Below are 27,876 nucleotides of genomic sequence, written 5' to 3' on the forward strand. Positions count from 1 at the left end.
AGTTTCCCAAATCCCATTTCAGTACTAATTACTACACCATGCAGGAGTCCTTCAAAAATTCAAGGCCACATTTACAGATCATTTTCTGCCATGCTTGATTTGGTCTTTCAAAATACTAGAAACAGTAAAATTGTGAGAGATAAACAGCACCACAGTAGAGTATGAATGAAAGGGTGGTGACTGTCTATTAAGCTTTGCCAAGCTGCTTGTTTAACTTCAAGCCCATCTCCCCTTGTTTCCTAGTCCTGGAATCAGTGCAGATGATTGATGGTTAGTTTAATTACTTTTGTAATGATATAGTCTAATCCTGTACTGTTTATCCAGAAAATAAGTGTTGAGCACCTCAGGTCCAGATAGGTAAAAGATGGCAGAGATATATCACCACTTTCACTAAAATGTCCTATAAAGTTTAGCAAGTACTTGCAGAACCACATACCCAGCCCCGAAGGAAGACTTGGTGCTTTTGTTGCCTACACCACAGTAAACTGCCTGCCTGTTAGTATTCTGACAGTGAAAGCCTAAAAATACTTTCCTGAGATTAAATCTGATTGAACAGACCTGAGTAAGATTTGAATGCAAGGATTGCTCATTAAGTGATTCAAAGATTGGGATTATGAGTAGATTGAGGGTTACTAAATTGCTTAGCAATTTCTTATTGGTTGATGGCCAGCCTATACAACTTTGAAGGGGCGGAGGGGAAGCAGAGAGCATATCACAGGCCAAAATAAAGAAGGTGGGACTGAGTAGTGTTTGTAGGTGAAATAGGTAAGTATCAAACAAAAGGAGGAATGGGGCAGCAGAAAGGAAGAAAATGTAAGAATAAGGAAAAGTCTTATTTGTAAAATGTAGAAGTAGCATGAAATTTGAATGAAAATATGGGAAAGTAGCCTAATTCTAGGTATATTTGCTAACTGCATTAATTTTGTCTTAGTCCCAGGTAGCTGCATGAAAGATTACAGCCAGACATCCTGCTTCTATGAAGTGCTAGGTATGGTAAACTGTGGTAACTAAGTGTGCAAATATGTTTAATTTGAGCTATAAGAGCCATAAAAGGAATATATATCTGGGGATGTTTGGTTACTCAGAAGTGAAAATTATATATTTTTGTTTATACCTCAGAATTTGAGTTAAAAGGTAAAGGTAAAGTTATCCCTTGTGCAAGCACCGAGTCATGTCTGACCCTTGGGGTGATGCCCTCTAGCGTTTTCATGGCAGACTCAATACGTGGTGGTTTGCCAGTGCCTTCCCCAGTCATTACCGTTTACCCCCCAGCAAGCTGGGTACTCATTTTACCGACCTTGGAAGGATGGAAGGCTGAGTCAACCTTGAGCCAGCTGCTGGGATTGAACTCCCAACCTCATGGGCAGACAGCTTCAGACAGCATATCGCTGCCTTACCACTCTGCGCCACAAGAGGCTCTTAGAATTTGAGTTAGCTCGCACTAAATTGGAGCATTCTGTATTTTTAATGAGAGTCAATGGGGAGGGTTTGGCTTTACATGTACAAAAGCAAGGGGAAATGGTGTTACTACTGTGGCACTGAAGCAAGAGTCTGTCACCAAATTCCTGACCTTGTAATTGTTCTTTTATTTTAATGAGGATTTCAGTGGCAGCAATCCTGAACCATTAAGAAGAATTATTTTTATACACTGCTATTCACTGCCCAAAGAAGTCTCAAATTAGCTTACAAGCACCTTCCCTTTCACTTCCCACAAGAGACACCCCATGAGATTGGTGAGGCAGAGAGAGCTCTGACAGGACTGCTCGGTCAGAACAGCACTATCAGAACTGTGACTAGTCCAAGGTCACTCAGTTGGCACTATGAGGAGGAACGTGGAATCAAACCCGCATGCCAGATTAAAAGCTGCTGCTTTAAAATTTCTGTGTACTTTTTTGTCGTTGGCTTAAATGGGAAGTGTTTTCTCACAAGTAAAAAACTAGATGTTTCCTGGGGTACAAACATGCTGTTACTCACATTTTACAGTGGAACAATGAATTGTCAGGAAAGAGCAGATGTACTCTCAACAACATGTAGCATGGCTGAATTGGTGTCTAATACGGGCTTAACTTTACCCCTGGAGTTGTCAGAGATACCTGGCACTAAAGAGTATCATGAGGGAGAGGTAAGCTGTTTGTTTTTCAACTTTATGCTGACATTAATGTGTGTATGTGTCTTTTTTCCTTTCTGTCCGATGTAACAAACTCCTTTACAATGAAATCCTTTTATCCTAGTCATGGTCATTGTTTGGAAATATCAAGACCTATAGGGAGGAATTAATAAAGATTACTAATGATGCAAAAGAATTATCCTTATGTATTGTTCTTTTGTAGAATGAAGCTTGTGAGGTAAATATGGATGCGCAGAACCATAAAACTTCTATTTTAATGCTCTCTCACAGAGTCATAGCTATCTCACAGGGTCACATCTGAGGAGAAAACTGTATAATTAAGCCACTTTGTATCTTCATTGAGAATACTGGTATCATCCCTTCTTTTTTAATTTGTTTTGTTAGAACCTGTATGAATGGGTAAATGATGGTGGGATCAGGGTAGGAATATCTACCATAACTAATAGTGTAAAGTGGCCCAGCCATGAGTCCCATTAGCTACTGCATGGAAGTCATGGTTCTCACAGACAAGACAAGCTTTCTTGTGACTGTTTATTCAGATAACTTCTAATGTGTAGCCCTTGCATCATCACTGTACTTTGAGGTTTTAATAAATAAAAGCTCAGTGTGCTAGATTCTATAGTTATTTTTACCAGCTCAATATTTCTGTTAGCTGAGGAGGAAAGGAAGAATTTCCTTCCCACTGCAGTCCTCCATTTTGTGCCTTGTGCTGTTCCTCATGGTTCCTCTCAGTCCTGGGTTGGGGATAGCTGTACAGAGCATACTGGGAACTACAGCTGAGTTCAGAGTTGAACCTAACAAGGAATGACCAATAAACTGAGCCAAGGTATTTCTGTTCCAAGATTTAGTCCTGTGCCTTACTGCTAATGGAAAGATGCTTGATAACAATTGAGAAAGAGATTTTCAGGCATGCAGGGTCAGGAAGTGAATTGGGTGTATCACGAAGACAAGTGGAGATGCACAGCTCACAAGTTTGTGGCATCTTTGCCTAATGGTTGTTAATTCCAGATGTAATCTTTTTCAGGATATGTGTCAGTTACTGAAAGTGTATTTGAGAGTGCGGCCATTCTTCAAGGTAGAACTTGAAAACAATGAAAACCAAGTGAGTTGTACAGTTTATCACTAGTGGGCTATGTGCATGCAGAATCATTTTCAGAACTGTACCTGTGCCTCCATCCCAACCAGCATAAATACAAGAATGTAGCTTTTAATTTGCTTTGTACTTAGAAGTAGAATTTGAGGGGTTCAAGCCTCAACACTAAAAGACATGGTGAAGGGACATGACAATCAGGGGAGTGTTTAATGACTGAAGTAGGATAACCAGAACTAGAAACAGAGCTGAGTCCAGTAGCATCTTATAGGGTCAAAAAGATTTTTGAGAGTCAAAGCTCCCTTTGCATGGCAGAGGGCCGTGTTCCATGCTGAAGGGAGACACAGACACCATACTTGGCATAAAGCAGGGCACAGCTTTATTGTTATGCTTTATTGTTCCATCTGACTATAGCAGCCTGTTGTCTTTAAAGACAGGCTGGCTGACTTGAGTAAAAAGTGGCAGGAACCCACCCATGACATTTGGGTCCTATCAATAGGTAAGTTGGCTTATAGGTTAGAATTTTAGAAATTCTTTAAAGTCCTTTTCAGGTGCTTAATAACTATATGGCTGACTTAGAGCAAGTGTTGTTGTCCCTTATTCAGATGGGGGGGGGGGAGTACAAAGAGCTCATGAATTGAACCTTGTCATAAGATTGTATTCATTGTTTTTTCCCCCCTGGTACCTAAGGATGGAGGGGGCCTTAGGCCTATCCTAGCTACGAGGCCTCTAATTTTTTTCCTGAAGGTTAGAAAATTCAAAATGTTGTTAACATTAAACTGCTGGTTTTCTGTTCTTCTTCTTCAAGTCACATTTCATACAGCTGTCTACCCATGTGGTCATAGGTTTCTATGCGTGCTTAACTGTTTTTTAAAGTAACATTTGAGCTGCTGTGCTTTCTCAGCATGCTGCGTTCACAGTTTCTAGTGCAGTTGACTTGATAATTGTTGAGGGAATAATTTCCTAGCTGGGGTTCCTTCTGGGGGAAGAACTCCTCAGCTTTCTGTCACTTCTGATGCATCATTGCAGGCTTTGGGAGCCTATTGTGGGTTACTGTCAGTGTAATGTGCATGGTCACCAGATAAAAGAGGTTTTCATTTTAACCTCTTAGAGGAGGGGTAGTCAAACTGCGGCCCTCCAGATGTCCGTGGACTACAATTCCCAGGAGCCCCTGCCAGCGAATGCTGGCAGGGGCTCCTGGGAATTGTAGTCCACGGACATCTGGAGGGCCACAGTTTGACTACCCCCGTCTTAGAGTAACATGCAATACATTACGTACTTACCTTGTCTGCAGAGCCCACCAAGGAAAGTTATTCAGGTCGGATCAGTCAATACTACAGCTGTGACCTATATAAATCAACTAGGAGTCACAATTTCAGCAGTTCTATGCATGGAAGCTACTCTCATTTGGGAAGTGATGATAACTTAGGGATCCTTCATACAAGCAGTTCATGGATTTGTTTCTCCTGCTGCCACATATAGTGCCCGAGTACTCTTGTCATTAGTCTTGTCCCAACTCATGTAAGTTCCTTCAGGCCCCTATGTTTTGTAGCTTGTGACTATTGTCAGTCAGGGTTGTGTTCTTGGTAGCAATCACATCAGTCATGAGAGTTGGCAGCTTTGAGGGTGGATCATCCATTTATTAAGTTCCATGCTATCCATGTAGTTCTGATGCCTACTTTCTCCCAGTATTCTTCCATTCCACTACATAAGAGGTTGAGAAGAAGAAGAAGAAGAGTTGGTTCTTATATGCCGCTTTTCCCTACCCGAAGGAGGCTCAAAGCGGCTTACAGTCGCCTTCCCATTCCTCTCCCCACAACAGACACCCTGTGGGGTGGGTGAGGCTGAGAGAGCCCTGATATCACTGCTCGGTCAGAACAGTTTTATCAGTGCCGTGGCGAGCCCAAGGTCACCCAGCTGGTTGCATGTGGGGGAGTGCAGAATCGAACCCGGCATGCCAGATTAGAAGTCCGCACTCCTAACCACTACACCAAACTGGAGAAAATATTACGCTCTTTGGAATTTTTTGTTTTTAGATAGAACAAAGGGCTTTAGACAATCCTCATGCCATTTTGTTTGCTACTCAGCTAACTCAAAGGGGACACTAGTCTCAGCACAGATCATTTCTAGGTGGATAGCCTCAGCCAGGATGAGGTATGAAGAGACCAGATTGCTGTATCCACTGGAACTTCGGGTGCATTCAACATGGACATAAGCAGTGTTCCAAAGAGGGACTCTCTTGGAGGACATCTGCCAGGTGCTGATGTAGTGGTCATCAGACAGCTTGGTTAAACAGTAATCTGTGGACATGAATGCACAAAGGGGTTCACCAGTTGACAGAGCTGTGCTGCACTCCCTTGTTCCACTAAATTCACCCCACCTCTAAGGTAAGGAGCTCTGTAGTCTCCCAATATGGGACTGTGGAGAAGACTGATGATGAAAACTGTGTTGCCCTTATTAGTAACTGTTGTTTGTCGAGATGTCTCCTGTGCAGGCACACATTCCTTCCCTTCAACCCCGTTGTGAATTCATGGGATTTAGTTACATTCTAGACATCTGCAGCAGCTCTCTGCAGAGCTTGTGATCACTAGGTGGGAACCAGGCCTCTAATCAACTTTGCAGAGGAGGAGCTCCCGTTGGAGTGTTGGAAAATACCAGAATAACCTCTAGTGGCTGGCCTGTGCAAGCATAGTTGCAATGTGGGCATGCATAGAAGACACCTTGATAAACAGTCACACAAAAGTGCAGCACTGTTTTCTCTACACTTTTATTAAGGGCATTGTAACACCAACCCTGCCCAGATTTGTTCCTTTTGGAGGACAGATTTGTAATTTACAAATGTAAAAGTAGAGCATGTGTGGAGGCCAAGAGGGATTTCTGCTAAGAACTGCTGGATCCCTGGATGGGGATTGGAACTATAAAATATATTTAATAATATTAGTTGCCACTTTTCTGAAGTTATTAAGTATTCAAAGTGCTTCAGTCAACTCACAGCTTCTCTCTGCTTCTTTTGTTTTTTTACACACACAAACCTGTCCCTTCCCTTCTTTCCTCACCTAAAGAAGTCACCACCTCCTTGTTCTGATGGTATTTGATAGGATGCTTTGAGTGCTTAAAACAGGACTGTTAATTTTAGCAGCTGAAGTATACTTCAAGAGATTTATTTATGGTAACTTGTTTGCTGCTAAGGACTGCTTAATGATTGAAAACCAAGAAACAGTAATTCTTCGGGCACCTAAAGAATCAGCTGCAATGAAGAACAGCGAAAAGGGAATTGGGCAGTGTGCACATCGGTTCACCTTTACTAGGGTAAGATTACCTGACTTTAAAGGAAGAATATACTTAGGGTATTGTAACACTGTGTGCACTGATTCAGAGTGCTTACTCAGAAGTTGTGTATCGGCACATAGCTCAGGCCTAAGTAAATTGTGCCCTGAATTCATAAACAGATAAAATTTGGACCACTTTTTAATATAGAGATTTAATAAAAATTTAATCTTAGAAATCTGTAATATGTTTAAGGATACTTGGTTAATAGAACCTTTATCACTTAAATTTGATTATTTCTTAGATATCCCCCATCTTTTCTTGGAAGGAACTCAAGGTAGCATGAATGGTGGCTGACCCTGTTGTCCATCTTATCCTTCACAATAACTCTGTGAAGTTCATTAGGTTTACAAAGAAAAACTTCATTGTGGGATTTGTTATTTTAACCATTGCAACATACTGGCTCTCAAAGTGGCACACTTTGATTGCTCTATAGAAATCTTAGTAAAGATACCCATATGCAAGCAAAACAACTTGATCTTTGCTTAGTGACACTATAACTCTGATATTCTCTCTCTAGGTTTTTGGACCAGATAGTACTCAAAGTGAATTTTTTGAAGGCACAATGAATGAGATACTAAAAGCATATATCAGTGGAGTGAATGGACTTGTGTTTACCTATGGCGTTACTAATGCTGGCAAAACATTCACTGTTCATGGTACATATGTTGTTCCAATTTCTGTGCAAGAAATACACAGTTCAGAAGCCCTAAAAGCTAAAACATATAACACAAGAGAAATTCAATGTTTTTTGCAGGTTGTCCAAAAGATGGTGGTATCCTGCCTCGTTCTCTTGAAATGATCTTCAATCATGTAAGAGAAAGACAGTATCAAAAGATGAACTTAAAGCCATGCTTCAGCAATCTTGTCAAGAGGCTGGATGATATGCAGACTAAGCGAGAGGAATCCATAAAAGCTTCACTCCTTGCCTCTTTGAAAGAGGTCAGTGACAAGCAGGGTTCTCTGTTGTGCTTTGATATTACCATGCATTAAAATGGTTAGATGGTAGCACTACATTATTGTATGGGCAGCCATGTATTCCTCTTGTATTGATTTAATACTGTGTAATCTGCCTTGATTCTCAGAGAGAAAGGTAGACCAAAAGTATAGTAATAATGACTTGTTCATAGGCTGTTTTAGTATGTACAAATATTTTTGAAATGCCAAGTTTGAAAATGGAATTGATTAGGCTGATTTTTAAAAAAATAATTGATTTGTTTTACATCATGAAAATAATGGCATAGCACAACAACTCTATACATATTAGAATATCATTGACATTAACCTTTTTATGTTTATCAAGGAGCCAGATAATTTTTTGAAACGAACCACAACTTCGGGTGCACCAGATTCAACTTGTAGTAACTGTAGTTCACCCTGTCTTGCTTTGGATCAATTAGGTAACTGCTGAATGTTTATGGTTAACAAAATACTTTTGGAAGTGTTGTTAGCCTGTGGTATGTGAATGAAACCAGATAGGGTTACTTTACATAGGAATGTGGGAAATAATTAATGCAGAAGCACTTCTTTTGGTCCAAATATTTTGAATCAAAGTTGTTAAAGATACTGTGATGGTCCCCACATATTTCCATGCTCTGAGATAAAAAATTTCCCTCCCAAATAAAATCCTGTTCTTGAACAGACTTGGATGCCCTTTTAGTTTCTTTACTAGAAAAGAAGCCCATTTTAAACAGAAATAAAATGGGCGCTAGGCCTGCGCTCCCCAGGAAAGCCTTCGCAGGGCGAAGGCTTCCCGGGGGCTGGCGCTCCGTGGCAACTCAGCCGTGACCGGAGGCGTTCTCCCGGCCCCGGGAAGAGGCTCACCATGTCACAAGATGCGGCGAGGCTGTTCCTGGGGGCAGGAGAAGGGCGCTGGGCACCCACCCACCCACCTGGGGATGACGTGGGGCCTTCTCCCGGGCCGAGGAGCAGCCTTGCCATGTGCATGATGTGGCAAGGCTGTTTCTGGGAACGGGAGAAGGGTGGGGGCTAGGCGGACAGGCGGTGGCAACGACCAGGGGTTCCCCCCTACCTTACAGGAGCTCTGGCCGGTGAGGGCAAGGAGGCATGTGCGGGAGTCTGCACATGCGTGGTCCAGTGCAGTGGTCCCCAACCTTTCTGAGGCTGGGGACCGGCAGGGCATCGGGCTGCGCCCGCGCAGACCGCGCCCGCTCATCGGGCCGCGCCCCCGCAGGCCATGCCCGTGCATCGGGCCGCGCACGCGGGCCATGCCTGTGCACGGGCCGCGTGGCCCGGCCCTGATTCCCTCTCCCCGCCCTCCCGCAGTAAGAAGCTTCCCAGGCCGCAAGCTTGCGGCCTGGGAGGTTTTTTACTGCGGGGGGGGGGCGAGGAGAGGGAGCCGCGGCCCGGCGCCATGGCCCGCAGGTTGGGGACCACTGGTCCAGTGCAGTACCGTGGTGGCTGCTGCGTGGCTTGCACGGCCAAGCCTCGGCGCCGCAGGAACGCTGGCAAAGTGACAGGAAAGCAGAGGACAGCCTAACACTAAGGAGGGCGGCGGCGAGGGGCCGGGGGAAGGAACAATTTGGGTGGGGGTGGGAAGGGGCGGGAGGGCGGCGGAGCAATAGGCGGCCGGTGGGTGTCAGGTTGTGGAGCCGGGGTGGCGGCACGGGAAGGGTTTGGGGGGATTGAGGAGGGTCGTGATCGGAGAGTGCGTCCGTGTGTCTGTCTGTGTGTGTGGGGGTTTGTGTAAATTGGCGGCGGGGCAGGAAGAGGGTAGAGGGGGGTTAGTTATGGGTGGGTAGTGGGTGCGTGTGTGTGCATGTTGGAAGTGTAGCAATCGGCAGGGACATGGGAAGTGGTCTGGGGGGCGAGGGGGGGAGTAGGCGTTGGGCGGGTGCATGTGTGTGTGTGTGTGTTTGGTGGTGGAGAAGCCGCGGCAGGACAGATGGATGGAGGGGCAGTTTGTGTTAGCATAGTTGGGGGGTGGGGGGAAAGGAACAGGAATGTCGCGTCTTCGACGTGGCGTCCCTGCTCCTTTCCCAACGGGGAGGAGAGGTCGCCGGGAGGACTCACTGGCTCAGTGGTCTTCTTTGTCTGAGCGGCGAGTCCCCTGGTGGCTGAGGCAAGGCCGGGCCAAGTGGCCAATGGGGAGCCGCGCTTCGTGCAGCTCCCCATTGGCCGCTTGGTCCCCAAGTGGCACTCGGAGGGGCGAATCAGGAGCCGCTTCGTGGCTCCTGATTCACCCTTCCAAGTTTTTATCCCGGACAGGGCCCGCCTTAACTCCTCCCGTGGAGGCCTTAGCGCTTTATTTAATCCGCTCCACAGGAGCGGTTAAAGATTATAAAAAATGAAACTCACTGTCCCACCCTGTAACTGACAGATCTTTTGGCTTTAACTTAGCCTTGGACCTTTTGGGGAACCTGTAGAGCCCCCTTTTTAAACCTTTGTCAGCATGGCACTGAGGTGTTAAAAACAAACAAGGTTTTGTTTAATAAAGAGGAATAGGTTAGTTGGAATTAGGAATTCAAGATTTTGTTATACAAATCAAATATTTTTCATTTTAGAATTTGTTTACAGGTTTTATAAATGTTCATAGGCTTTTCTTTCAAATTTTAAGTTTTCTTTTAAACTGAGAGATTTTGTTACTGTGTTTTTCCAAAAACATATGTTTTTCTTTTGTCTTAGTGAGTTCCATTGAACTCTATTAGCTAGATGGGCAGTCTTTCTCTTCTCTGGACATACATGCATCAGACTACTGAGGAATTTGAAGAACTTTCTCTTCACATTTCCTCTTTTCTAACTGGACAGGGATTCTCCTTCTGACCTTAGAATAATTCTTCTAATTTTACCTTCATTGGGAGTATAACCTCTCTGCCCACATTCCCCCTCCAAAATATCTCCTCCCATTATTTCAGCCTGCCATTATGTCCAGGTTGATGTGGGCTGTATAGCCAAAGTGACCCATTGAGGGGCAGGCTACACCGGGCTGCCTTGTTGTCAGCTGACCACAAAAGGGCCTGACCTTTTTCCCATGCTTGCCATGCTCAGATTGTTGATTACAGGCTGTGGCCAAATTCTAATGCCAACCAGTGTGTCAGTGTCCTCATTAAGCAATCTTAATTCCCTGCAAAGCAACAATTCCCACTCACCTGTTGCTGGTCAGAGTGTTTTGAGCAGCCTGTGCTCAAATACTTTGCCTAACCCTTCATTTACTTTTGCTGTTATTTCAGCACTTGGATATGCAAGTATAATGGTGTGTTACATACATAGTGGCCCTGGTTTACATACATATATTTTCTGAGAGAGTGCCTGTAGATGTGAACAAAATAATGTGAACATTGACCTTTGTTTACACTTATAACCAAGTGATGGTTTTGAGTCATTCTACCTTTTTTCTACTTCTGGCTAACAGACCAAAGTAATGAACTACTAGATTCTGAGAGGGGCAGCAAGTATCAGAGGACACTGTTTTCAGTCTGGGTTTCTTTCTTTGAAATCTACAATGAATACATTTATGAATTACTGGACTTATCACCTACATCAAAAAATCAAAAGCGCAAAATTCTAAGGATCTGTGAGGATCAAGGAGGAAGTTCTTATGTAAAAGGTAACAATAGCTCTTCAAGGCTATGAGTTCAGTGCAGTTATTACCTTTGGGGTGCAGGGATCTTAGAACACACATTGTATTGGACCAGTGGTCCTCCTGACTGAGTATTCTGTTAGACACTGGCCACCTTTAGATGCATGGGGAAGCTCTTGACACTAGGGGGTGCTAACAGTACTTTCTTCCTTAAAATTAATATTGCTGTGATCCTTGCAACTGTTGCCTCTTATGCTATTTAGGGGCAGAGGTAATTCAAACATATTTTAGTTATTACATTTTAAAACTCAGCACATTTAGTAACAAATGATTTCTCATCCTTAGTAGTAGAAGGCAAGAGCACCAGTATTTTCATCCTTTTGATACCTATGTACCCCCATTAACCAAGACAGTTGCATCCTACCACTCTGGTCAGCATGGAGGCCTCACTTGTATTAATGGATGGCTTTTTTCCTGACAGAGTGTACCAGCTTAATTGAGTAGTGTGGTTGGATACAACCCATGGTATGTAAGGTTAGGTAAAGGTAAAGGCATCCCCTGTGCAAGCACCGGGTCATGTCTGACCCTTGGGGTAACGCCCCCTAGCGTTCTCATGGCAGACTCAATACAGGGTGGTTTGCCAGTGCCTTCCCCAATCATTACCGTTTACCCCCCAGCAAGCTGGGTCCTCATTTTACCGACCTCGGAAGGATGGAAGGCTGAGTCAACCTTGAGCCGGCTGCTGGGATTGAACTCCCAACCTCATGGGCAAAGCTTTCAGACGGCTGCCTTAGCACTCTGCGCCACAAGAGGCTCTTTATGTAAGGTTACATTACACTAATGATTCTCATTGTTTAGAGCTTTGTTGACCACTGGGCACTGAGCTGATCATCATGATGCCATTTACGACAAAGCTACTTGAGTGTTAAACGTGGTCCCCAAAGTTATACCCAAGTGGTAACTTTCCACTAAAGACATTGTTTCACATTGTTAATGCTGGATTTGTGTTGTGAAATCTGGATGGAAATCTTTGCAGTGTGATCTGAGCTATATTATGCTTTTTCTTTCTCAGAGTATTATTTTTTAAAGACGTTATGCTGTGTTTAAACAACATTAAACAACATTCAAGACAATAAAATAAACAGCTTAAAGGAAGGCAGTGTTCCATTTCTAGATAATTAACATTTGTGTAATACAATGTAGAAAATATTTCAAAATAAATTGTAAATACTGTCAATTTTTTTCCTTATTTGGTAAATTAACCGTTGACACTAGGGGGTGCTAACAGTTGCTTCTACCTATGGTCAAAATCATTTGTTTTGTTTAATTGCTGGAATTTCCAACATTTATTGATTTTATGAAATTCGATAGGAAAAAAAAGTTAAAGTGCTAAATACAAAAATACAAAAAGATATTGAATCCCTATATGGTTGCTGTTGACCCCTATTTGACTAATACATTGGTTTACTATCTATATAGTCTGTGCAGTAATACCATTGTTCTTTAAATTCTTCTGATGATCTACCATTGATCAGGCTGGTTAGCTTAGCCATCTTTGATAATTCTCCAAGTTTGCCCAACCTGTTATCTTTAGTAACTCCTGTTGTTGCCAGTTTTTGGCTATAAGTATTCTTGCCGCTGTAGTTGCATTAAATAAAAAATCTTGAGAATTTCAAGAAATATTATCTGGCATCACACTTAATAGCATATAATCAGGGTACATAGGGAATTTAGTATTCAACACTGTTTTTAAAATGCTATGAATTTTTATCCAAAATTTCATAACTATTTACAACTCCAACACATATGATAAAAGAAACCAACCTTTTCCCTGGATCTCCAACACTTATCATCATATTCTTTAGATATTTTAATGATTAGTTTAGGTGTTGTATACCATGTATAAAACATTTTATACATATTCTCCCTTAATAACTGTCATTTAGTGTGTTTTACAAGTCAAAATCATTCGTGTTATGAATCTTCAGAGACCTCTGCATAGGACTTCATTCATAATCAGCTTCCCGAAAAGCTCAGGACATACGATTTGATTGATAAATTTAGAACCATCAAAAAAGTATAGTATTGTGAATTTGGACTTTATTTCACAAGAGAAAATTTCAGTGTGTGCAATCCAATTCTTGGTTTGGATTTTTAGCTATTCGTTTGAATGTAGGATAAGTATAATGTTGCTGATCTGTTAATTTGTTTTGAAATCCATGGGGGACTTAAAAGTATCACTGTTCAAATTTTCTCCGATGTCTTGTTGAAATTACACATAAAAATATTTTATTTATTTTACTTTATTTGCAGATACCACCCTCTTAGTAAAATTGTCTCGGGGAGGTTTACACACATAAATTTAATGGACTAATACAATATAATTAATACTAAAAACAATTTTAAACCATTTTAAAACCACGTTTATCATTGTTGCATCAACACTAGTAATAATGAGCAAGTAACAAGATGTTGAATATTGAAGGAATCAGAGGAAGAAGGGCAGAAGGCATGGGAGGGAGGTTTGGATATAGTGTCCAACTGGCCTCAACCATAGGCCCAGCAGAAAAGCTGTCTTGCAGGCCCTATGGAAATCAGAGTTCCAACAGGGCATGGGTCTCTCTAAAGGGGCTCATTCCACCAGGCAGGAAGGCCCTGGCTCTGGTTGAGGCCAGGTGGGTTTCTTTAGGGCTAGGGATCCTCAGCCAGTTTGCCATACTTGACCAAAGAGGTCTCTAGGGAAATTATTCAGAAAGGCAATCCCTCAGATACACAGATTTTTAAATTGTTATGCAAATACACAAATGTAAAAATTGTTCCAGTGGTTCCATTGATTCTAGTTTGATAGGCTGGATCTAAGAACACACTTCTGCTAGTGTGGAGGCTTCCTTCCTTTTATGGAAAGTTCTTGACTTAACTGAAGAGAATTCGTAGGTCAACCCAGTTCAGCTACAAATAACATTTTGTTGCAATTTAAGGTAGCTGCTTTTTCTTTTTTTCTCCTGGCCACCCGTTTTGTTCTTGCATTTATTTTGCTGAAACATTTACATTGTACTGCTATTTAGTCATTTTTTGCCTTTAGTATACACAATTTAAAAAATAGAAGTATTTTCTTATCCTAGACTTGAAGTGGATTCACATAAAGAACATAGATGAAGCTTACAAAATACTTAAATTAGGAAACAAAAACAGAAGTCTGGCATGCACTAAAACAAATCAGCAATCAAGTAGAAGGTTTGTTCTTTTTAACTGACATACCCTGCAATAACTGTTATTGTCTGTCCTTCCTCCCTGGTTGTAATATTGTTTATATTATTTTTAAAAAATATATGTTAAAGTTTTTCAGTTGTTCTAATGTGTTTATGTGTGCCATCTTGATGACCCTGACTGGGTGGAAAGGGGAATTAAAATATTTTAAATGAAATAATTAAATCCATAAGCTAATAGCAGCTCTAGGGTCTCAAACCATTGTATACATGTGGGTTTGTAAAGGTAGTTTCAGAGTGAAACTGTATTTGTTTGTAGTAGAACAGTTTTGAGTCCAATAGCACCATGTGGCAAGATGTGTACTGGGATTTTTTTAAAAGTAATATACAGCATAAGGTATATTTGATCAACAACAACACAGTAATTTGTTTGATGTATGCAAGTCATGAACAATATCTAAAAGCATTCTGACTTGCTTCCTGTTAAGGAAAGAAGTTGGTTGGGTGCATCTTTGTGTGTGGATATAGCTGACAAAGTTCAGGAAATAATCCATGAAAATAAGCATGTTTCTATATTTTTGTAGTCATAGCATCTTTTCTATCAGACTAATCAGCTTGAGTGATGAGACTTCGCCGCATGTTCTTGGAGTCTCTGAGTAAGTGTCATCTTGGTTCTGCTAAACTATACAGGTGGTGGTGGTGAAAAAAGCCATCCAGTTGCAGCTGATGTATGGCAACCCCATAAAGTCTTCAAGGCAAGAGGCATGCAGACGCACTCCGCCTTTGCCTGCTTTTGTATAGCAGCCCTGGACTTCCTTAGTAGTCTCCCATCCAAACACCAACCAGGGCTGACCCTGCTCAACTTCCAGGATCTGATGAAATCAGGCTCCTTTGGGCCACACAGCCCAGTGCTAGAATATGTTTTTCTCAGTAATGAGGTTCTAGTAAAACATCATAAAGGTAAAGGTATCCCTTGTGCAAGCACCGGGTCATGTCTGACCCTTGGGGTGACGCCCTCTAGCGTTTTCATGGCAGACTCAATACGGGGTGGTTTGCCAGTGTCTTCCCCAGTCATTACCGTTTATGCCCCAGCAAGCTGGGTACTCATTTTACCGACCTCGGAAGGATGGAAGGCTGAGTGAACCTTGAGCTAGCTGCTGGGATTGAACTCCCAACCTCATGGGCAGACAGCTTCAAACAGCATGTCGCTGCCTTACCACTCTGCGGCACAAGAGGCTCAGTAAAACATCATAGAGCACATTAAATCTGTGGCAAAAATAAAGTTGTTGTTGTTGTTGTTGTTGTTATGTGCGAAGTCGTGTCCGACCCATCGCGACCCCATGGACAATGATCCTCCAGGCCTTCCTGTCCTCTACCATTCCCCGGAGTCCATTTAAGTTTGCACCTACTGCTTCAGTGACTCCATCCAGCCACCTCATTCTCTGTCGTCCCCTTCTTCTTTTGCCCTCGATCGCTCCCAGCATTAGGCTCTTCTCCAGGGAGTCCTTCCTTCTCATGAGGTGGCCAAAGTATTTGAGTTTCATCTTGAGGATCTGGCCTTCCAAAGAGCAGTCAGGGTTGATCTCCTCTAGGACTGACCGGTTTGTTCGCCCTGCAGTCCAAGGGACTCGCAAGAGTCTTCTCCAGCACCAGAGTTCAAAAGCCTCAATTCTTTGACGCTCGGCCTTCCTTATGGTCCAACTTTCACAGCCATACATTGCAACTGGGAAGACCATAGCCTTGATTAAACGCACTTTTGTTGGCAGGGTGATGTCTCTGCTTTTTAGGATGCTGTCTAGATTTGCCATAGCTTTCCTCCCCAGGAGCAAGCGTCTTTTAATTTCTTTGCTGCAGTCCCCATCTGCAGTGATCTTGGAGCCCAGGAAAATAAAATCTGACACTATCTCCATTTCTTCCCCATCTATTTGCCAGGAATTGAGAGGGCCGGATGCCATGATCTTTGTTTTCTTGATGTTGAGTTTCAAGCCAACTTTTGCACTCTCCTCCTTCACCCGCATCAACAGGCTCTTTAGTTCCTCTTCACTTTCTGCCATTAGAGTGGTTTCATCTGCGTATCTGAAGTTGTTGATATTTCTCCCTGCAATCTTGATCCCAATTTGTGACTCCTCTAATCCCGCATTTCTCATGATGTGCTCTGCATACAAGTTAAATAGGCAAGGCGACAGTATACAGCCTTGCCGAACTCCTTTCTCAATTTTGAACCAGTCAGTGATCCCATGTTCAGTTCTCACTGTTGCTTCTTGACCTGCATATAAATTTCTCAAGAGACAAATAAGATGCTCTGGTATTCCCATCTCTTTAAGAACTTGCCACAATTTGTTGTGCTCCACACAATCAAAGGCTTTAGCATAGTCAATGAAGCAGAAGTAGACGTTCTTCTGGTACTCCCTAGCTTTCTCCATGATCCAGCGTATAAAAATAAAGTATGCTTTACTAATCCAAAGTATGCTTTACTAATCCAATGTGAAAGTCAAATAATTTTTTTTTAATCTAGAGGATTGTCACATCAGTTATATTTATAAAAATTACCCTTTGAACATTTCTCTGTGACAGCAAATTGAACAGTTCCAAAGAAGAAACTATAATAAAATTAAGAAAATCTAGTTTAGTATATTGAACTCTTAGTTATTTGTTTCCCATTGAATGCACTGGAGTAAAATCACCAATACAATTTGTGTATACACTGAAATTAATGAATTATAAGTGTGGGAAATATGAAATGTCAGAAGGAATATGGCCTCATTAAGTTTGAGGAACACATAGAGGGAATTTTGTAGCAGATTAAAAGTTTTAGTTACTTCCCCATACTTTTTCATGTCGGTTTGACCTCACTTTCTAGGTGAGCTTTGTGTTCATTTGTTTGTCTTACCTTGCAATACTTTTTCTTGGCACAGGTGCTCTCATCTTGAAGTACCTTATGAAACAATGCCTTTGCCTTAGGGTTCTTGTGGTTTGGCTTTGTGGTATGAGAACCATTCTGTCATAGTGTGTGTGTGTAGAGTAGCTTGCTTCCTCAAATTTGATAGGGAAACTCAAACACACAATGCTGGATTGGAGCATCCCCGTGGTTTACCTCTGACTCTTTACTTTTGGAATTGATAGCAATGTTTAGTGGATCACTTTGACTTCCAGTAGACTTTCTCTTCTTAAAAAAAACAACACTGGGTGTCAGTTTTAGTACAACTTGTTTAAAGTAATATAACAAGTTTTAACTCTGGGAATTTATTTGTCCAGACTCTCTCTTTGTGACCTGGCTGGATCAGAACGATGCAATAAAACCCAAAGCTTTGGAGACAGACTTAAAGAAGCAGGCAACATTAATAACTCTCTTCTTATCCTTGGAAAATGCATTGCAGCTCTGAAACAAAATCAAAATCCTAAGTGAGTGTGAAAATCCAATTTTAGAAACTGTTGAAGAGTCTTACACCTGGTGTCCTTGTTATGTGCTTGCCGCGCCCCCAAGTGGTGAGACATCAGAATACAGCTTTAGTTGATTTTGGATAATGCAGAAGTAGATGCTGTGTAATAATCTGTTTTATTTACACAGTTCAGCTTGTCAGAGTCCAAGCTTTAAGTCAGTTGTCACTTGTGATAGGAGTTTTAGAAGTATTTTTGTTTTTTTATACTGACAAATAAAAAAAGAATATAGTTTTTATGCTGCTGTGTATATTTGTTCAGTTATAATTGTATTGTGAGATGCCTCAGACACCTTTATGGAAACAGAGCAGAATATAAAGTGTTTTAAATGAACAGATTCAACATGGGAACACTTTGGGATTGGTGAGCAGACATGTGATTATTGTCAACAGTTCAATGGGATGTTTTCCTAGCTATGTCCATCACTGCCATTCTTGTTTGTTCTGTCTGAGAAGGGTCTGGGTGTGGGGAGTTACCTTTTTTCCATTCCCAGTGTATGGAGGGCAGGGAAGAAGAAGAAGAAAACGTTTAAATTGAGCTGAATTTAATGACCTGTGTATATATAGCATATATAACTGGATACATATCTGGTATTACTAATTATTTACATCTTGGCATTAATGTTCTTACTATTTTCTCTTCAAGGTTAAGGCAGGCATACATTCCCTTCAGAGAAAGTAAGCTAACACGTTTATTTCAGCCATTCTTTTGTGGTAAAGGCAAAGCTTGTATGATAGTTAACATTAACCAATGTGCCTCTACATATGATGAGACCCTGCATGTAATGAAATTTTCTGCTGTAGCTAAGCAAGTGAGTAAGACTTTATTTCTATAGATATTTTATACCCTATAGATATTTTATACCCTGCTTTTTCCCAATTGATATCTGAAGTGGCTTTATAACATCATCCTGTCCCGTGTTATCCTCACTACAACCCTGTGAGGTAGGTCAGGCTTGAGAGAAAGTGACTGGCCCAACATCACCCATTGAGCTTCCATGGCAGGATGGTGACTTGAATCTGGGTATCTCAGGCCCTAGTCTGAAACTCAAACCAGTATACCACAAGGACTTGCTGGTTCTGTTTTCTCCACAACAAAAGCTTGTTTGTTTCTCGGTTACAACAATAGCGTGAAAAGGGATCAGGCAGAGCAAGTAAATGGTGATGAACCTAGCTCTGTCTATGACATCCAGTTTAATCCTAAATCCAGTTGTCAAAAGAAATTTGCTTCTGAATATACATGAATATAATTGGGCTGCACATGTAGATTTGAACAGTCCCTTATTGATTATGAACTTGTATAGAACACATTCTATTAAATAGCATTATCAGTTCCTTAAATGAAGAAAAAATTAGCCATAGAAATAGTTAAAGGTCACTTCACTATATCCTTCATTTCTCTTGTGGGTTTCTAAAACAAATAATCCAAAATTTAAAGATGCAGAGAAACAGCATGTATACCTTGATTTGCAACATTGTAACAATATTTTCCCCTCCCCCAGATTATTCAAACATTTCAGCCTAAAATCTTTGATTATTTCCCCCCACAATACAGTGGGAGGGAAGGAAAGCCTGCAGTGCATTTTGATGACATATCAGCAGAGGAGCTTCCAGATTACACGAATATATCAACTTCTTCCTCTGAAGAAGAAATAGACATTAGCATTATGACTCATGAGGTAACTTGAAGCTAAGTGCTGCTTTTAATTGTCTGCGTGATTTTTCAAACCAGTCTGCATCATTCAGAAAGGCAGTGGTTTAAATATTATGAACCTCAGGGGTAGTCAAACTGTAGCCCTCCAGATATCCATGGACTACAATTCCCATGAGCCCCTGCCAGCAGTTTGACTACCCTTGCTCTAAGTCAAGCTTTCTCAACCAGGATTTCGTGAAGCCTTAGGGTTTCTATATGGTCATGTCAATCCATCCCCCTCAAAATGGCCAATGATGGGCCTGGAGGGGGAGGTGAGGTGCCCCAGATGGGCATGATCACACCACTTCTGGGGTTTCTCAAAGCTTGAAGAATGTTTCAGGGGTTTCTCAATACTATAAAAGCTGAGAAAGAAAGATCTAGGTTGTTACAAGATTAGCCTATGTTAAAAATTGGTTGTTGTACTTAAGCCTGTCCTTAGGACCTGGGTCAAATGCATTAAGTGCTGTAGGCAAGAATTTGCTTGACTCTGCTAACTTCTTAATGATATGATAACTTCTAAAGGAGAAGGTTTTAATAATGTCTGTTGTTGTGTGCTCTTTATTCTTAATGGCTTATATGGCCATGTTGGGTTTTTTGACTGCTTTATTTTATTTATTTAAAACATTTATTAGCCACCTTTCTCCTTTCTCAAGGAAGCTTACAATATAAATAAAATAATTAATAATTAAATAAAATAATTAAAATAATAAATAAAATAATATAAATAAAATAATTATAAAAACCATAACAACAATAAAAAGTCAGTTTTAAAACTCCAGTTAGGAGGACTGCCGATAAATAAAACTGTCTTTAGCTGGCTACCGAAGACTGATAGTGAAAGGGGAGATTGTTCTATAATCATGAAGGTGCCACTGAAAAGCCCCTTCTCACATGGCTACCAGGTCAGCAGGTCAAGCTGTAAACCTAGCTTTCCAGTGTGAACATTATTCCATTCAAGCCAGGAAAGATCACATATTCCTGGTCTGTTTTTCCTCTGACCCAGAGTTTCTCAGAGGGACAGGCTTCCTTGGGCAGTGGTGGATTCTCCATCTTTGGAAATTTCAAAACAGAGGCTGGTTAGCCATCTGACAGAGAGGCTGATTCTGTGAAGGCTTAAGGGGGTGGCAGATTACAGTGGATGAGTGATAAGGTTGTGAGTGCCTGCATAATGCAGGTGGTTGGACTAGATCAGGGGTAGTCAACCTGTGGTCCTCCAGATGTTCATGGACTACAATTCCCATGAGCCCCTGCCAGCAAATGCTGGGAGGGGCTCATGGGAATTGTAGTCCATGGACATCTGGAGGACCACAGGTTGACTACCCCTGGACTAGATGATCCATGAGATCCCTTCCAACTCTATGATTCTATGCTCCCCACCTCTAGACAAGCACACTCTATGGGACTGCAGAAAAAATATTATCTGAAACATACTATGACTGTTGTTGATGCTATGGTTATTGATATAGTTACCGAACATGCTTTGTTATGTCATGACTGTTGTTAAATTATTGTTAAAGTTGATGTTAAAAGTATTGACAGTTACCAAACTTACCTGTACTCCATTACCCATCTAGGGTTCTCTATAAACCGCTCTGATCTCCCCCCTGGATACATTTGCCAGTTGTTTGGAAGCAGTGGCTGGAGGGCTCAGGCAGAGTCGCCTGAAACTCACGCCCTCCAAGACGGAGGTCCTGTGGCTGGGTAGAAGAGGCCAGGATCAGGAAGTGCGCCTCCCATGCCTGGATGGGGTGCAATTAACACCTGCACTGCCAGGAATTTGGGAGTGACACTGTCTTCCAATGAATGGTGTCTATTCATTAATTTGTTCTATTACCCCACCTTTCAACCCATAAAGATTCTCCAAGGTGTCCATAAAGATGGATACAGTTATTTTGAGAAAGTTACCATCTCCTTTGACATGGAAATGCCCACCTACATTGCAGATCTCATTAGGACTGGCTGTTTCCCAAGATCATTGCTGACAACCGGATAGTCGGTTGCTTGCTCTGTGTTCTCTCTGCTCCCCAACACAGGTAGAATGAGCTGATCAAGCAGTCTTATGCTTGATTTATGATAAAACATGAATTAAGAGGCATTTAAATCTTCTGACTCCTAATGGTATTACAACAAAATATTGCAGGATCTCTTGAAAACTACTGAGCTCCTAAAGGAGAAACTAATTTCAGAAAGACAAAGCAAGTTAATTCTTGAGGTGCAGATACGGAAAGAGATGGCAGAAGCAATGTTTCAGCAACTGCTGGAAACAGAAGAATCCTGGCGGTATGTTGTTAGATCTTGTAATGACAAATGAAGTGCTGTATCTATGTATGAGGAGACGTGAAGTCAAGGTTATGACTCCTCAGTTCTAAAATGAAGTTGCTTAATTTTTGATCAATATCGTATTAGAAACTGGATGATGTGTTAGTAGTCTATTGGTCTTGCGTTCAAACTATTTCAAAATGAAAGGCTGTTTGATAAGATCCAGGTTAGACTGCAGTAAAGTACTTTATGGGGGAATGTCTTTGAATATTGTGTGGAAATATTAGTAGCCTGAAACATTATTAATAATATTATCATTAACATTTGTATACCACCCTCCCAGACGGTTCAGGGCAATGGCTAAGCTAGGTACAGGGATCATATTGTACCTATGCCCAGAAATAGAATAGCCAGTACAGGGTCTTCAGCATAAATAAAATTTTTGATTCATTAAAATGAGACATGAACCACCTCCTCCCATATTAGGCAGACCACTAGTTAAAAATATATCTATAAGTTAAAGGGAAGCCAGGTGGTGTCCAGAGATGTAGCTTTCTCAATGATGATCTTTGGAATGATTTCCCTCTTGATGTTCAAGGAGGTACCTACCATACTGTCATTTAAGTGACGGGGCAAGAACATTGTTTCTATCTGTTATTGGGAATTTTTGTGGATAATTTCTAGACTGAGGACTATTTCTTGAGGACTGTTTCATAAGTATTTTTAAAAGCTACCGAATGTTCTATATTTTCATGTTGAAATTTTCTTGAGCTGTTCTGAAGAGATCTCTGGGGATATTACTATATTTTATAAATTTTTCTATTGCATTATTATCACAGGGACTACAGCTACCTTGAGCCAAGAGAAAAGACAGGGCATAAATATTAACCTCATTGCCACCCTGACTATGATGCAGATTTCATCCACCCCCTCCCCCCCCCCCACGGCTGCTTTTAAACATTAAATAATATATGATCCAATCACTGATCTCCATTGCTTCATGTTGTGGACTCCTTATATAAATAAGGTCCTGTGCAGCACACTTGCGGGTAATAATTATTAAGCCCTTTAAAATGTTCTGCAATTCTCATTGCTAACCCTGTCTAGTAAGCGCCTGGAAGATATGAAAGAAAGCTATGAAGAGAAACTGGAGAGTAAATTTGAAATGTACAAGGAGGCTATAAAGAAGCATGCATATATGTGTGCAATGGAACAAATTGAGGAGCATTATGTTCCAGTTGAAGAGTTCATGGCTGAACAAGCAAAGGTTGAGGTACGACTTATGAGAAAACTATTTGTGCTAACTTAGACCATTGCAAATACTGGCATTTTAGAATTATATCCAAGAATTCTATTCAAAGCTAATGGTGGAAGATGGAAGCTATGAGATCCCCCCCCCCCCGCAAGTCAATCTTGGCAGTTTTTAATCTTCCTGTACTTAAAATACCTCTGCTGCACAAGTACTTTGACTGATGTTATCTAATAGTAAGTACATTGTCCAGCAGCATGAAATGAATTGTCCTTAGAAAGCTTTAGGGGTGTGAAAAAGCTTTAAAAAACCCCTCTATTTGGACTGACACAGAATTAAAATACTATGTACAATATTTAAGAAGAACAGACTTTCAAAGCCTATATCGTTGTTCAAGGATCGAGAGATGAAAATACAGCAGCTGAAACTAAAATTCGGAGAACCCAATGCTTTTGCTTTGGAAAGTCCTAAATCAGATACCACAGAAGGGAAAATTAATCCAGGTAAGGGAATATTTTACATTTATGATTTATACTCTTTTCCAGCATCTGGTACAAATATTCTTAACCTTTTTATTACACATAGATGTTAAAGTCAAGATGATGATGCAAAAAGCTTCAGATACCTTGTCAAGGCAGTGTGAGGAGAAAGATGAGGTAACTTTCCTTGTGATTGCCAACAGTCACTTGACTTCGTGAATAAGCTACAAGTAGAACATTTGTGGGGGAGGGGGGAGACTGATCTCCCAAGGGGCAGTTCTGGGCAAGTAAATAAATGTAGCCACTCCTTGAGTCCTTAACACCTAGCCAGCACAGGTACTTTGTTGGCTGCATCCCTATTATCTGTAATTGTGAGCTGTCAAACACAGTATCCAAATGGAAGGTAGAAGTGGAGTATATTAAGTTTCATATAAAATTAAATGCAAGTATGCAGTAGATTTTGTACTGTAGACTTTCAAGTGACATATCCTATACTACAAGATCTCCCTGTGAGGCACGTCAATTAGAGTACAGAGAAAAATGAATGGGGTTATTGGCTGACAGTAAATGGAGTTAAAGGAAGGACTAGAATTGTCTTCTCCCCCTCTATTTTATTAGTTAAAATATTATAATAGTAAATACAGGTTCGTATCCCCATTCCTTTTAAGAGGGTTGTGCCATATGCACTTATTGACACAATGTTTTAATAAGAATAATCATCTTGTTTGGCAGTTAATCAGATCACTGAAGCTGAAAATGCAAAAATTAAATGAAATGCTACAAGATGCCAGTGATGCCTACAAAAAATCAGTTGAGGAGAATAATAGACTGAAGCAGGTGATAATGTTCAAGGTTGGTCATGTTTCTGCTGCATTTTAACATGGTGTAGTGGTTAAGGGTGAGGACTTCTAATCTGGTGAGCCGGGTTTGATTCTGTGCTGCTCCACATACAGCCAGCTGGGTGACCTTGGCCTTGCCACAGCCCTGATAAAGCTGTTCTGACCCAGTAGTAATATCAGGGCTCTCTCAGCCTCACCTACCTTACAGGGAGAGGAAAGAGATATAATACACTTAGAAGAGATGATTCTTGTATGCCGCTTTTCTACACCAGAGGGAGTCTCAAAGCGGCTTACAATCACCTTCCCTTTCCTCTCCCCACAACAGACGCCCTGTGAGGTAGGTGAGGCTGAGAGAGCCCTGATATTACTGCTGGGTCAGAATAATTCCAAGATGGCCTCTATCATGCTCTCTTTCTAAAGTAGCAGCCAAAACATTCTAGTAGCCCACTCACTCAAGGCAGCAAGTGTTTCTGCAGGTGCCAAGCTGCCAATGGGCAAAATCAACAGCTGCCTGCACATGTGCTTTCTCCCCACCTTGTGGAACCATTTGCCTGAAGAGGTCAGGAAAGTTGCCACTTTCCTGGCTTTCTTCAAACTACGCAAAACTAAACTATTCAAGATATCTCTTCTACACAAGTAATAGGGCTGCTCTGTACCAAATGGCTTGTACAAACTTGCTTGAATAAGTTATTAGGGTCTGATCTAGATTGCTTTGTATAGCATATTGTAAGTAGGATCCTGTTTACACAATTCTATACTATTTACTGTGTCATGTAATAATTCCATGCTTCATTTTATCCAGTGGTTTACAGACTTCTAAAATCCTAATGCTTTGGTTATTGAATATCCCCTTTTGTTGGTTGAACTGACTCTCATGTGTAATCTGCCTTGAATACCTGTAAGAAAGCTGAATTATAAATATGTATATATTTTAAATGGCTTCATTGTAACCCTGGGTTGGTGGTGAATAAGTATCTATGAATAACCTTCTAATGTATATCTAATGTTTCCATAGGAACAAGAGATTGAAGGACTTCAAATCTGGGCTAAACGTGTTCATGAACTTGAAGCCAGTGTATCCCTTCTACAGAAAGAACTAGATGAAAGCAAGAAAAAGTTTCTTGCTGCAGAAGATCTTAAGCATAGAAAATCCAAGAAGGGCTTCTTTGCAAATCTTAAATATACAGTAGCTGAGGTTCCTAAAACAAACACCAAAGACTCAGAAAAGCCTAACTGGTCACCTACAGTGATGTGCAAACAAACAGTGCATAAAGTAAAAGAATCACTCCAGTCTTTTTAGGTGTGTTAAATTGCCACTACAGAGACTAAGAAGACATTAGATTGGGGGTGGGGGTTCATAGTGAAAGAAAGGTGAAAAAAAATGAAGGCAGTCTAAATCTAACTTGAAGAGGATCAGTTCCAACTCTCTATTCTTTAGATAGGAAAACAGTATTGCTATGAACTGCCCTATAAGAATTATCGCTATGTAAATCTGCAGCAGGTTCTTTACACTTATAGTGTTTGAGGGACTTGACATTAAGAACAGGACAGTACTTTTTAACACCCCCCTTTTTTTTTTGCAATAAGCCATACTTTTTGGAAACCTTACATGGATGAGTTTTAAGAAATGCAGCTGACATTCAGATTTATAAACTGATTTCATAACTAATACAAGCATTTTGAAAAGGTACTATTAAAATTTAGTGACTCAACACTTTTTGCCTGTACAGAGGAATGTGTGAGAACCCTTTTTTATATACATACTAATAAATATTTTCCAGTTTTTGACCTGGCCAGTTTGTTCCTAGAATGGAAATTCAAAGTTGAGATTTATGTACCAGTGATGATGGTATGAGATCCAATTCTTCCATCATTTGTTTGCTAATATTTCGTATGCAAGTCCTAAGTCGAGCTATATACTCAAGAAAATATATAAAGAAAATCCTATGAAGATTTTACCTCAGTTTCCTTAAAGACATTTTCATAGTTTATCTTTTAGGATGTCTAAAGGTGACCTTGGAATACTAAAGAATGGGAACTAATCATGGAGTGTGAATGGGACCTACACACCAAACTCTGCCAGCTTTCTACAAACAGTAGCTCTGTTCACAGCTTAGTAAATGTGCATGCAATCCATGTATGGTGTGTCCTTTATACATGCCTTAAATATGTTCATGTTACATTTGACTTTTATACAACAGAATGTGTTGAGACCTTCACATTCATCCAGGCATCAGTCCCCAGTTTCATTGATAGTGAATACATGCTGGCACTTACTTACCAACAGGTGCACATATGTATCTGTAGGCATGTTCACGGTAACAAGTGAACAGGGCTACTGTCTCCTACAGTCAAGGGCCCCCTAACCTGCCTCACTGGTGACTAAGCCCTGGCTGAAGGGAAAATGACTGTTAACTGTTTTTTTGCTCTGACTTCTCTCTCCAATCTGTTTTCAAAGCTCCAAGGATCCTGCTGGCTGTTACTGACTCACTGTACATTCCAAGCAGCATTTAAAAGTAATTGGTAGGTGAGGGGGAAAGAGTAGGACTTTGACCTTTCAGTCACAAGATCACAATAATAAAATCACAGAACACAAATCTATCAATGGTTAATAGTCATGACAGTTAAATGGGCGTCCCTGTTCAGTCACCGTTGGCTCACTGTGTGTGTGTGTGTAAATGAGAGCAGGACATGGACAATGGCTAGGGTAATAGCGAGAGCAATATTATGTTGTTGAAATGCTAACAATCCTGTTTCTCTCCTCACTGTCTTTCATTATTACAGAAGGGCAAAGAAAATGGCATAATGCAAACAGCTACATTTGGGCCTCAACAATGGGTTTCTTTTTATTTAAAGAAGTTCTGTGCCAAGATGCCATTCCACTCAACTCAGGATCCCCCCAGTGGCAAACATTAAAACATTCCAAACACTAAAACAGCATTTAAAATACAAATATATAAATAAAACATGTATAAATACACAAAAGGAGGACTGATAGGAATTAAAGAACATGAAACAAAGACTTCACCTAACAGCAGAAGACAACAATAGAGGAAGATAGACAAATCTCCCTGGAAATAAGTTCCAGAGTTTTGTAGTCATGACTGAGGCCTAGAGGTGTCACCTGTCTAGAAGGGCTACTGAAGGTGACTGTTGTATAAATTCATATGGGAATAGGTAGGTTCCTACTATGGCTGCTATTTTAATGGCTGCTATGTTTTACTTTGTGATAAACTGGAACAAATGTAGGCCTGCAGTACTCATGAGAGGGTTCCCCTTCCCACTTTCGTGCCACGCCCATGCCTAGTGCAACTCTTATGGGTGTCTCTGCCACTGGCAGGCCTTTTGTGACTCAGTAGCATGCAGTGTGGTTCCTAAACTATGCCACCGGCAGTACATTAAGCTCAGTTCCTGAGATGCACAGCTGCTGGCAACCCAGTATGGTTCCTTGTCTGTGTAGCTCCCGATGGGCCTAGCACAGAGCCTGGTCTGCATGGCCACTGCCTTGGCTGCTCTGTCATTGCCCCCCCCTGTATTTTTGGGGGGAATTTTCAGAGTTTTCTGCAAATGTGGGGAGTCCCCTAAATTTGCTGAACCATCTGCTTAGTGTCTGTGTGAAAACCAATCTC

At 41.1% G+C, this 27,876-nt stretch overlaps 1 protein-coding gene across 3 annotated transcripts; it reads left to right on the forward strand.

Moving 5' to 3' along the window:
* The first annotated feature begins 300 nt into the window (after positions 1–300).
* Positions 301–26,039, forward strand: LOC143844764 (kinesin-like protein KIF20A). Of its 3 annotated transcripts, none has more exons than XM_077352379.1 (20): positions 301–765; positions 932–988; positions 1,984–2,122; positions 3,153–3,230; positions 6,408–6,527; positions 7,066–7,204; positions 7,303–7,487; positions 7,849–7,945; positions 10,918–11,112; positions 14,208–14,319; positions 14,876–14,947; positions 17,547–17,693; positions 18,375–18,540; positions 19,231–19,407; positions 21,562–21,701; positions 22,788–22,953; positions 23,327–23,432; positions 23,515–23,585; positions 24,141–24,260; positions 25,263–26,039. In XM_077352379.1, exons 3-20 carry the CDS (start codon positions 1,991–1,993, stop codon positions 25,545–25,547), a joined length of 2,508 nt encoding a protein of 835 aa, XP_077208494.1. In that variant the 5' UTR covers positions 301–765; positions 932–988; positions 1,984–1,990; the 3' UTR covers positions 25,548–26,039. The 3 variants fall into 3 exon arrangements, with proteins under 3 accessions (XP_077208494.1, XP_077208496.1, XP_077208495.1); XM_077352380.1 differs by having other exon boundaries at positions 764–813; XM_077352381.1 differs by lacking the exon at positions 932–988.
* The last annotated feature ends 1,837 nt before the right edge of the window (positions 26,040–27,876 follow it).

The sequence above is a fragment of the Paroedura picta genome, chromosome 9 (genome assembly GCF_049243985.1).
Source record: "Paroedura picta isolate Pp20150507F chromosome 9, Ppicta_v3.0, whole genome shotgun sequence".
Taxonomy (NCBI): Eukaryota; Metazoa; Chordata; class Lepidosauria; order Squamata; family Gekkonidae; genus Paroedura; species Paroedura picta.